Genomic DNA, 12,123 nt, shown 5'->3' with positions numbered 1-12,123 from the left:
TGTCCGAGATGTGACGATGGAGTGAACTCGCCCCGAAGATGCCTGTTCACCCTTGATTTGAAGGTTGCCGGGTTATATAAGTTCGGAAATATAGCCGCCGGCAAGGAATTCCACTCCTTGGCAGTGCGCATAAAAAAAGAAGAAGTAAAGCGCTTCGTGCGAATTCGCGGAATATCTACTAAGTAAGGTAAATCCCGTGAGAACGGTTTCGTAGTCCGATCCGAATCGGACCCTTCAAAATCTGGTCCGTCTTCTTCTTTGCATCCTGTTACCCTCTGCTGGGGTGTAGGGCTCAAATCATATTTCTCCATTTACTCCGGTCTTGTGCAGTAACCTCCTCCCACCCCATGTCTAGCATCCTGAGCTCCTGCTGAACCGAACGACGCCAGGTCGTTTTAGGGCGGCATGGTTTGCGCTTTACGGGTATATTCCAGGTGAGGGCCATTTTGGATAGGTGGTTATCAGGTTTTCTGAGGATGTGTCCAATCTCGTCCGTAACTAGTAAGTAGCCTTAAAACTATTTCTATGAAAATTAATTCACCTTCGCAAATGCTTGTTCCTCTTCTAATACGCATACCATCAGGACATTGATTTCTGAAAAATAAAAGCAAAATTAGATCAAAGAACTTAAAGAACGTAGTACATTATTCCAAATACACACAATTATACATCACTACAGGTGATCGGGTCGCCCATGACACAATATAATAAAGAGTACTATCGTACAGTATGGCCACTCCCGCTCCCCGCTGAAAGTTCCGCCCACCCGTTCTCGGTTACCTCACAGTTACCGCCTGTCAAAAATGCGAACAGTCGACCTGTCATATCTCACTCATACAAGCATGGTACGCATTCACCTACACGAGCTTAGAATGTGTGCTAGGAACGTGCCTCGATCGCCAGGGTCTGAGGTGTGCCCACAATAAGAAAACACTGTACAGTTGAAATACATCACACGGAAACATCACAGGATATTTACGAAAATAATAGCTGCACGTATAAATATTTATCGCTCACATTGTAGAACTGCGAAAAATGTATACATATAAACAAAAGACACACAATGGCAGCGGCATCCATTAAAGTCAGCCCCCGCAGCCGAATGGCATTTCGGCGACGACAGAAATTCAGTCTGGCTCTGTCGCACCAATACGCAAGAGCGATAGAGATAGATTGCATTTACGCGGCGTTTGGCGTCTGGCGACCAGGCTGGCATCACGCGAGCAGCAAAGAGGTTGTTGCTTCTGTCTTCTGTAGATAGAAGAAGAACTAGAAAAATGTGGCTACTCACTTTTTCCTGTCCCGTTTCGCTTGGCACGTGTATTGTCCTAACAGATTGGTGCAGGCCAAATCTCCACATAACTCTTCGTCTTCGCATTCGTTGATATCTGCAACAGAATAAAGTTACGATATGTACCTACTCTCTTTCGATCTAAGGTCGCAGTTCAAGATTGATCATTAGACCATTTGTGGCAAACATTGACAGACATGTTTAACTATCAAACAATATTGAAGCAACCGGACATATTTTCCTCCTGCTTCTCATATTTTTTCCGTATTTAAAACAGTCCGAATACCGGTTTTTAGCAACCTAAGCCCGAGAAGATGAAGGGAGGAAAACTCACTACTCTAACAGCGATGGATCGTGTGAAAGAGCATCTGCAGAAGAAGGAAGTAAGTGCTGAGATAATAATTTTTTGCAAAAATATCTTTTTTGGCACAAGCTTTTATAGCCAACTGTACCTTTCTTTGAACAGTCGTCTACTGCTCTCCTATACGTTTCTAAAAATCCGTTACTCGATGGGGATACGACGTTTCATAACAACTCTGTTATGAAACGTCGTATCCCAATCGTATCGTATCGTCGTATCTCCTATGACCACCTTTCAGCTCCATCATCAGATCAGCTCCATGATACCATAATATTGCGTTGTCACGTGATTAACACATATTTATGTGTGCAAATTTTCAGCTCAATCGAAAACCGGGAAGCAGGACAAATTCAGCTTCTACGTTTGTCTTCATCCAAACTAACATACTAACAAGGCAAGGAGAATAAAAACTTGTAACAAATATAGAAGAGAATGGACGAGGAAGACAACCCTTCATAACGATTAACAAGGGATAAGGATGAGACTTGGTCAATCTGTGTAAGAATATTTAAAAAAAAAGCTAGGTGCACCTCTGGATTGAGACTAGTTCAAGACCGGGATAAATGGCGTACACAAAACCTACGCTCAGCAGCACAGTATAATAAAGAACACTATCGTACAGTATGGCCACTCCCGCTCCCCGCTAGAAGTGCCGCCCACCCCCTCTCGGTTACCTCACAGTCACCGCCTGTCAAAAACGCGAACAGTCCACTTGTCATATTTAACTCATACAAGCATGGTACGCGTTCACTCACACGAGCTTAGTGTGCTAGGAAGGCGCCTCTTTCAAATATTAGATCGCCGGTATCCGAGGTGTGTCAGCAGTGAGTAAACAAACGGCGGAAATGATGATGATGATAACGGGTAGGAACTAGAAGGAGAAAATTACCTTCACATCTGTTCGTCCGAGGGTTAATCTTGAATCCCGGCGGGCAGTATTTGGAAGCCTGATCCTGGCAGTAGAAGGAGCCGTGGGTGTTGATGCAGAACTGGGAGAGATGGTTGCAATCGTCTTTGTGCTCTGCACACTCGTCCACATCTGAAAAAGTAAAATCGTGAAAACACATTCAATTCTTAGCTCTGGACTTTAACACTTTGTCCCACTAGACAGTGCACATAAAATTTTAATGGGAATAGTCACGCATCACAAGTAACAGGCATTTCTTATAGTTCAAGATATGAAATCAATCTCATAGATATAAGCTGTTAATTATCTGAATAGTTATAGCGATTGTTGATCGATTCTAGAGGCCTATAAAATTCTGCAATCCACTTATAAGCTTATGCCTGCCTACCTGTTTGAAGTTTTCGGCATATCAATTACACGGACAATACGGTAAACCATAAACTCCAAATAATTAAATGTCAGAGTTCATCTAACACACGTAATACGGTATACCTCTCTTCGGTCGTCCTTCGCCAGCCAAGTTTAGTTTCTTGATATAAATTGATAATCTGATCCTTACCATTACACTCCTCATTAATATTATAAATGGGCTTACCCTTGGCCACAGACTAGCCAAAGGCAAGGACGAGGCCTACGATGGAGTGAGCTCGCCCAGGTGTCTGTTCACTCTTGATTTGAAGGTTGCCGGGTTATATGAGCTCGGTCGGAGTACGAGACCTTGAAATGAGTTAATGAGTAACCACTAACCATCACACTCCTCATTCATGCTAGTCTTGAAGTGGGGCATCTCTCTTCAGCCACTCTCGGTCTATTGGCCAGGTGCGCCGGTTCTCCTGACAGACTATCACACTTATAGAGTAATCGCGTAAATACGATAGACAAGGGGGGTGTGATAGGAGACCTTGAAATGAGTTATAACCACTAACCATCACACTCCTCATTCATGCCAGTCTTGAATCCAGTGGGGCATCTCTCTTCAGCCACTCTCGGTCTGTTGGCCAGGTTAGCCGGGTCTCCCGATACGCCGTCGCACTTATACCCTCCTATCGTATTCTCGCAGAGGTATGACGGGCAGGGAGGGTTCGGGAGGAGGCATTCGTTGACATCTGGGAAGAGAGAGAAGGTTATTTTTCCAAATTGTACCATGTGACCAAAAAACATCAAAAAAAATCTGTATGTTTTACCATAAAATGTAAATAGCTTCGTCGCTCACTGGTTTAAAGCAGCAAACGCTTCTTCCAGGTGGAACATACTTACCGGTCATTTACTTAGGTTCTTTTCTACATGGATCGATATATAACATTATCGTTCGGAATGAACCGAAGAAGAGTGGCCATGGACGACCCAGACTTACATGGATGTCTGTAGTTAAGAAAGACCTATAGAATAACCTCCTTATTCATAAGCGTTCACTAAAGTTATCAAGCCGATAAAGTTTGTTTGTCCCTTTCTATCCCACCAATACGTCAGAATAAGAATTTAGATTCTAGGCCCTAAGACGACTCGGAACAGATATAACTGCTGAAAATTGATTAGAAGAGCTAACTCTAAATAAAAATAAGATAAGGCCAAAAGGAGAAACAGATTCTTTGATAAAAAGTGTAAATACCTGGACAATGGCCCTCACTGCCATTAGGATGGAAAAGTTATACCAATTCGTACCAAGCACGCATAAATACTGTAGAATACAATTCAGGACACTCACCGTCACAAGCAAAGTTAACCAGATTCCTGGTGAACCCTGGAGGACACTGGCCCTTCTCAGCAGCATGATTCTTCACAGGAATGCACTTGTAGGAGCCGTGGACGTTGTAGCATTTCGTGCCGGAGAGGCACACAGGCGGATCGTGTGTGCATTCGTCTATATCTGAAATTGAAAAGAAGCCATTAGCTCTAAAAACTTATCAGGTTTTGTGTTGTCAAAGCACGTCAGATAAACTCAATAATGTAATTACAGAGGTAATGAGTTGATGCGTATCAAATCACCTTCTAAAACTGTTGGACTCATGAAAACCTTGACAGTGCACTCCGAAACCGCGTAAGTGCGTTTTCACATTATCCGATCCGATATCGGATGTCGGAAGGATTTCAAAGGCTAAAATCAAAGATGGCGACTTCAATGTATGGGATATCGGATCGGATAATGTGAAAACGCACTAAGTACGTTGAAATTCTTCTGTGACGCCGAACTGTGCGTGACCATTCAAGGGACAATTTAATCTTGTAACTGGTTGTCAGTTCGTCGGAAGATATCAACCTGTCAGTTATATGACGCTCTGTCGTTTTTACAAGCTTTTATTTAACTTTCCTTGTTAGTTTGGGTCAAAATATAGAAGCTAAATTTGACCCACTTCCCGGATTCCGATTGAGCTGAAATTTTGCACACATATGTAAATCACGTGACAATGCAATATTATGGTATCATGGAGCTGATCTGATGATGGAGCAGAAAGGTGGTCATAGGCACTCTGTTATGAAACGTCGTATACCCATCGAAAAAGGGGTTTTTAAAACGACTCTGAGAGCAGTAGATGACTGTTGAAAGAAAGGTACAGTCGGCGATAAAAGAAATAAACATTTGAAATAAACTTATTTACTTTTAATCTAACAGTGGGCTTTAAGATTTCCAAGAGTAACAAGACAAGCCAGTAAAGAAAACCAGAAAAGAATAAGAAAGCTTGGAATTTACCTTGACAACTTTTTCCATCAGCCATCAGCTCGTACCCCCGTTTGCAAGAACACTGGACATCTTCTCCACCGTTGTCGTAACACTTATGCTGGCAAGGGTTTCGCGGTTTGCAGCGATTCTTTGTCACCTGTAAAGATTTTAACCCTTTAAATTTTCACTTTAATTCAGTACTTTTATGAATAATATGATAGTGTAAACCCTAACGTATCCTGGACAAGTTAAATAATTGCCCAGGCGCATATATTTCAAAAGTTATTGTCAGGATCACGAAGTGACATCAATCAGCCTTGAGACACTAGAAAATTATAAATTTCTAAAAAAATATTTATAATAAAGATATTTATTTACACACCATTACAATGTGTTATTAAGTATATTTTCTTTATGTTATTATATATTTCTAACAATATAGACGCCTAATGAACACAAGACTGAGCTACAAATATGCGTGTTAAGTATGCTTAGCTTTGCGAGATTCTTAGAAATGTACTTATTGGCACGCATGTTAAGTATACTTAGCATTGCGCCGCTATGAACAAAGTAGATTATTGTTAGGCTGTTAAGTAATTTTAACATTGCGAAGATAAAGTTACCATGAGTGAAGACGCATCATATATACATTTTTATGTTTGCTTCGATATAATCTATTTATTTGTAATGTGTTTTATATATTGACACTGTGCGTGGCTGTTTTTTGAAGGATGCATGTGTTTTTGTGTATTTTTTGACCTTAGAGCAAAATGAAATGAGTTGAATTGATGAACTTCTGGAGTTCGAGCCTCTATAATAACACCCCCTGATCTGGTAGCAATGATGAAGGGCATACAAATCAATCTGACATTTCAATTGCGAGATCAGAACCGAGATACCATAACATAATATGTTCTTAAGGGACTACATTTAGTTCAGATGATGAAGCCAAGCACCTTTTCGTTTTCTCAGTTGAAAAAAAAACGGCTGTAACCCTGTAATTTGAGAACTACCCTAATAAATCTCATTGCCAGTGTTTAAATTATCAACCTTTCTATCACTAAGAACACTTTCTGCCGACAAAAACCAAGAACATAAACACTCAAAGCGATTTTACTGACACTCATTTTCAATGAAAGAATACGAGGCAGACATCAATATTTCTCGAAAAACAAAACAAAGAAATGAGGTTTCTAAAGTTTTTTTTGTATATGTACGTGCTGGCTTATCTGAAATTTTCAGTGTTTCACTGAATTGTTTCAATGTTTTACTGTATCGGAAACAAGCAGCTGCTACTGAAAAGACCATGCCCCTAAAGAAATTTAGATTACAACTAGCAGTCATAATTATTTTTGAACTATCGTGGTTTGTGGCATTTACTAATCTCAATGATTGGTATAAGCAATAGCTTTCACAAAACCAGACTAGACTTTTCTGGGATTCATTCGGTTTCCTTAAAACGTTTTTCTTCAGCGTAAAGCGACCAGCTAATATCGAATGATTGTGTCTCCGCAACTTCCAGATTGAAATAAATTCGCACGCTCTTACCGCTAGGCTTTACAGACATTACAACTAGCTATTAAGCTGCTAAAACACAGGGCTAAGCCTAACCTATTGCATTTGTCAGAAAGGCAAACGGTAGTTTCTAGACTATCAAGAAAGACATCTTCAGGAAACCGGACTAATCCCAACTAGCCCTAGTTTACCCTCTGGGGTGGAAGCACAGGCATTCGCTTCCATGAAACTAGTCTCTACGCCAAAACCTGTGATTGGTTGCCAAAAGCGGACTCCAGGCTTTCAAAAGCCGTGGCAAAATGCTGGAATAATGTAAAAAAGACACGAGTTTCAAGATCTGTAGTTCACTAGGTACCATGGTACATGACATGACTCTTGCTGGTGTATGTCTTTTACGGCACATGTAGGTATTGCGAAATAGGAAAAACGAACATTTTGGGTTCAAATTGCAAATTAAGACTATGCCTCGTGTCAAACCAAGGTAAGTTGACAGCTCTTTTGATGGCACAAACTCCACAAGTGTCGTTTACACGTCAAACTTCAATGAAATGATGACGGTTACTTAACCCTTGAACATGTGGAGCTATAAAAATCACTGCCAACTTAGCTTAGTCTTGACTCTAGAAGTGAATATAAATTGTATTTACACGTTTTAAGTTAGTCCATAAATACTTTTTACATAAAAACTCATTTTTTTTAAATTACTTACCTCTCTAATAGGTTCGCAATGTCAAGGATACTGAACATTGGTTATCAACAGTTATTTGCTGAAAGTTGGGCAATGTCAAGTATTCTTAGCATATGTTTTCTAAAACATAATATACAAAATATTTTTTTTATTATTTTTCTGTGGTTCATATTACTCCTAAGAACTCATTTATGTGCTTGAAAACAGAAAAAAACAGAAAAAAAATTTTGAGCGTTAAAGGGTTAATTATTATTTGTATTTCATTCTACAAGACCATGGGGTCCGGTTCCTTTGGGGCGTACGTGGGGCCGTACCAACAGCGCATAGGCCCTTTTGAACATTTTCTTCTAAAATCAAGGGACAGATATGGCGGATACCATCTCCGAGTGCACAATATGATACATCTAGAGATGATCCCCGCCACACTGAGAGAAATTTGCATTGTGAATTTAACAAGTTCGACTTGTTGCGGTTTATCCGTTTGAATCAGCCAAACGTATGTTTAAAACAATATGTGTCAGGTATGTGTTTTTATAAAATCGACTTGTTGATTCAAATATATTGCCGATTCAAATGACAAGTAGCTTGTTGTTTGAACCAAAGAGCATGTAGGCGCTATTTTAACCAAAAAACTTGTTGAACGAACATGAAAACTGGTTGTATTTTCTCTCAGTGCAGGGGCCCATTTCTCGAAGCTACAAGTTACAATTGGTAGTCAAATGCCTAACATGACAAGTTGGAAAGAGACTTCCGCTTGTAACTTGTAGCTTTCAGTTTTGAGAAATGGGCCCCAGGTGCAAAGACTATTGTAGTCTTCTTCTTCTCAACGATCAACGGCACTTCTCAGAGCCAGCATTGACGGTCATCTCTATCAACATAGAGGGCTTAGAGACGCTGTAGCGCTGGCTGTAGCCAGGGCTGTTAATGCTGCTGTCTATTGGGCATCTACTGTATTAAGAAAGGAACCTCGACACGATAAGAAGAAGAAGAAGAAGAAGACGGAACTAACTTGTTCCGTCTATTGTCCTTTGAGTCGTCAGCAACCCGAACCCTCCTTAGAACTTGTACACTCCTTTTTGCTGTGTACTTAACACAGCAACATGGAATGTACAATTTTCTAATGGGGTGGCAACGCACATGTGACACTGTTTGAGTTGCAGGCGTCCATAGGTTACGGTGATCGCTTTACATCAGGCGGGCCGTATGCTTGTTTGCCACCGACGTAGTATAAAAAAAAAGTCATACTAGGTTTTCCCGAGGGTCGATCAGATTATAAATGGTCGGCAATGCGCTGGAGTTGCATGCGTCCAGAGGCTACGGTGACTTCCCATCAGGCGGTTCGTAAGCTTGTTTGCTACCGTGTGGTATAAAAATAAAGTTATACTCAATGAGAAACACATAGCGACCTAAAGGATAACAGACTACATACCTCTTTACAGTTCTTTCCATCAGGCATGAGCTTGTATCCTGGGTTGCATTCACATTTATACGACTCTGGTACAGGGATGCAGTGGTGGGCACACAACTCGTTCGGAGCATACTCTTCGCACAGAGATGATACTTCTGAAAAATACAGTTGATGACATTACACTTTAATATAAGCTATCTTATCGGTACACGAAACTTTTATATTTATTATACCACTTGCTTTTGCCCGCGGCTTCGCTCGCAAAAATTGCGGAATACTCCATACAAACTTCCACTCCCCATTTTAGGAAAATGGGGGGTTAGAAAGAGACAAAAAGTAGCCTATGTCACTCTCTATCCCTGCAACTATATTCACATAATCTCCACCTAAAAAATCACGTCAATTCGTCGCTCTGTTTTGCCGTGAAAGACGGACAAACAAACACACACACTTTTCATTTATAATGTTATTATAGTATGGATGAGAAATATTTAAAAAAATGTTCAGCCTCTCAAAATCACTAAAATTAAAACGAAAATACATGTATGACAGCAAACTTCAGAAATATTTTGACCACTGTTTTAGATTGGTTTTTTATCAATCCCACAGACTTAGAAAAAAAACTTCTACTTGTTTCTACTATCTCTGATGAAAGTCACATTTCTATGCATTTCTGACAGAGGAAAGAGATCGCAATGCATGATAGTGACGCGCAAGAATCTTATATACAAAATTATATATAAAATTCTTGGTGACGCGCATCTCACTGGCGATACAAAGAGGAAACGCCGCCAGCGTCATGGGGTCCATGCCGCAGTCCGACCTATTAGAAGGGGTTTTCTTTTTATAACAGGGGTGTTTTTGTAGGTAAGTTTTAGTTTGTTATTTAGTTTTATTTATAGGTTTAATTTTATTCATAGGTTTAGTTTAGTTTTCATGTTATTGTTTTAGATCTTACTAGTTTATATGGTTTTGTGTTTAATTAAAAGTTTATCTTTGATAGTGACTGTCATATTGCTGTCACACAACTTTCTGTCAACAGTTACTCTCATTCATTTATAATAACGATTTGTATATTACCAAATATTAGGTACCTAGTGTATAGAAAAACTAGTGCTCTCATAGTCCACTGAGAATGGTGTAAATCCCTCATCATGGGATCACTCAAACCTTGAATCTCCACAGAGACTTCTCGACCGACCTAATGTTTCGTGGTGTCATATTTCTGTAAGTTCCTCTTAGTCTCAATTATTTATATATTACTAAGTACTAGGAATTTTCAGGATATTATAGGGTTCTTAAGCTATAAGTGCTAAAGAAAGGTGTCGGGCCACGCTCAGTGTAGGGTTCCGTAGTTTTCCGTATTTTTCTCAAAAACTACTAAACCTATCAAGTTGAAAATTTTCCTAGAAAGCCTTTATAAAGTTCTAATTTTGTGATTTTTTCATATTTTTAACCGACTTCAAAAAGGAGGAGGTTCTCAATTCGACTGAATGTTTTTTTTTTTTTTGTATGTATTTTCCTCGATATCTCCGAGAATTGTGGACCGATTTTCAAATTTTTTTTTTGGTCGAACGGGTATAACCCCGAGATGGTCCCATTGGCACCAACTCAGGGTCTGATGATGGGATCCTGGAGAAATCGAGGGAACTCTTCAAATGTTATAGGCACATGTAATGTTTTAAGTGTATTTTTCAAAGGTAAACCAGTATTTACGCCTGATGGTAATAATTTTATGTGGCTGAGCTGATGATGGAAGGTCAACTCCTCAATGGTTAGGAGTTAAAGGATAATTCTTTCACTAGTGTACATGTATTCGGACTGATACATATAATATCAATAGGAACCACTAAAAATCAACAAATAAATAAACTTTTTTAACAAAAAATAAAACCGCCTTCAAAAATAAGCGCGTTACAAAACACGGAGAAACTAAAAAGCAAAAAATAATAAACCTTTGAATTCAGATTTCTTATCGTATTGGAATAATCTAAACATCCTAATTATAAACAAATCAATTATTTTTGGAGTCGGTGCCAGCCTGCGTATGGTTGGGTGGGGCAAACAGGCAATAGCAAGGCGACGAACAGGTCTGGTACCGACTGCAAAAATAATTGATTTGTTTATAATTTGGATGTTTAGATTATTGCATATTGGTACCAAATTTCAGCTTTCTAGTGCTAACGGTCACTGAGATTATCCGCGGACGGACGGACGGACGGACAGACAGACAGACATGGCGAAACTATAAGGGTTCCTAGTTGACTATGGAACTCTAAAAAAGGAGCGACTATCTTCTGTTCGTTTCGATCGCGGAAAGCTTATCGGTTACTCTCTTTTCATGGAACTTGGCTACGTAGCCGAATGGCACAAACGCTCACGAAACGAAACACTCGTAGATACACACACACACACAGTCACACACACACACACACACACTATCAGACTCACTCCGACACTTTGCACAGTTTATATCATTCCTAAAGTAGTTGCAGAAATTGATCATTAGCTTAATAAATAATTAGTTTTAGTTTAGGTAAGATTCATTGTAAACTCTCGCTATATCTGTATTCTTCGCATCGCCATTTTGATTAATCTTCTGGTACTTCACTGAGCCCCCACGTCACAGGCTTGACCTAGTGTGAGGGCTATTGCTAACCATACTGTATTTTATCTCTGAATGTAACTATACCTACTATTTAATCCTATATTTTATCTATGTCTGGTAATGAAATAAACTTTTTGTATTTTTTTTGTATATCTCTATCGCTCTTGCGTATTGGCGCGACAGAGCCAGACTACATTTCGCGGCGTTTCGTTTTCGTTTTGCGTCGCAGAAATGCCATTCGGCTACGGCGCAAGTGCATTGCCTTAGGGTTTCACCTCAAGCTCTTTATTTAGTTCACGTACCTTTAGATGAAGGTATGGCGGGGTACACATGAGGCGCTGGTTTGCCCGCTGTGGTGTGGTTCAGAGGCTCTATGTGCATCTTCTTGTTGTGGTCAACAGTTTTCTGAAAATAAGGAAAAGAATGAAAAGAATTTCCGCGTTAATTTATTGTTTTTATTGATTCTTTTGGCGAAGCAAACTTCGTTAGGAAATCTGCATACATGTGCGAAACTATCAAAGTCCCTTATATCTATAACCCTGAGCCGTCTGGTGCATGAGAAGAGGGTTGCGATGTCCACTTGTCCGGTAGTGGGCGCATAAAGCATGGAATATTACGTTAAATTATACTGATAGTACTGATACAGAACTCTATTTATTATTTCATCTTGGCCAAAAATTATTTCA

At 39.8% G+C, this 12,123-nt stretch overlaps 1 protein-coding gene across 1 annotated transcript in view; it reads right to left on the bottom strand.

Moving 5' to 3' along the window:
* The window catches only part of LOC125237294 (fibulin-2-like), a 59,383-nt gene that overhangs the window by 29,938 nt on the left and 17,322 nt on the right, over nt 1-12,123 (bottom strand). The window contains exons 5-12 of the mRNA XM_048144284.1: nt 11,740-11,842; nt 8,851-8,984; nt 5,249-5,375; nt 4,265-4,426; nt 3,486-3,665; nt 2,542-2,691; nt 1,292-1,388; nt 542-594 (exon numbers count right to left, since the gene is read on the bottom strand). Of these exons, the coding sequence (XP_048000241.1) occupies nt 542-594; nt 1,292-1,388; nt 2,542-2,691; nt 3,486-3,665; nt 4,265-4,426; nt 5,249-5,375; nt 8,851-8,984; nt 11,740-11,842 (1,006 nt within the window). The remainder of the gene's footprint in view (nt 1-541; nt 595-1,291; nt 1,389-2,541; nt 2,692-3,485; nt 3,666-4,264; nt 4,427-5,248; nt 5,376-8,850; nt 8,985-11,739; nt 11,843-12,123) is intronic.

This window comes from Leguminivora glycinivorella, chromosome 21 (genome assembly GCF_023078275.1).
Source record: "Leguminivora glycinivorella isolate SPB_JAAS2020 chromosome 21, LegGlyc_1.1, whole genome shotgun sequence".
NCBI lineage: Eukaryota > Metazoa > Arthropoda > Insecta > Lepidoptera > Tortricidae > Leguminivora > Leguminivora glycinivorella.
Note: the sequence above shows the minus strand (reverse complement) of the source record. Positions and strands in the feature narration are given on the sequence as shown.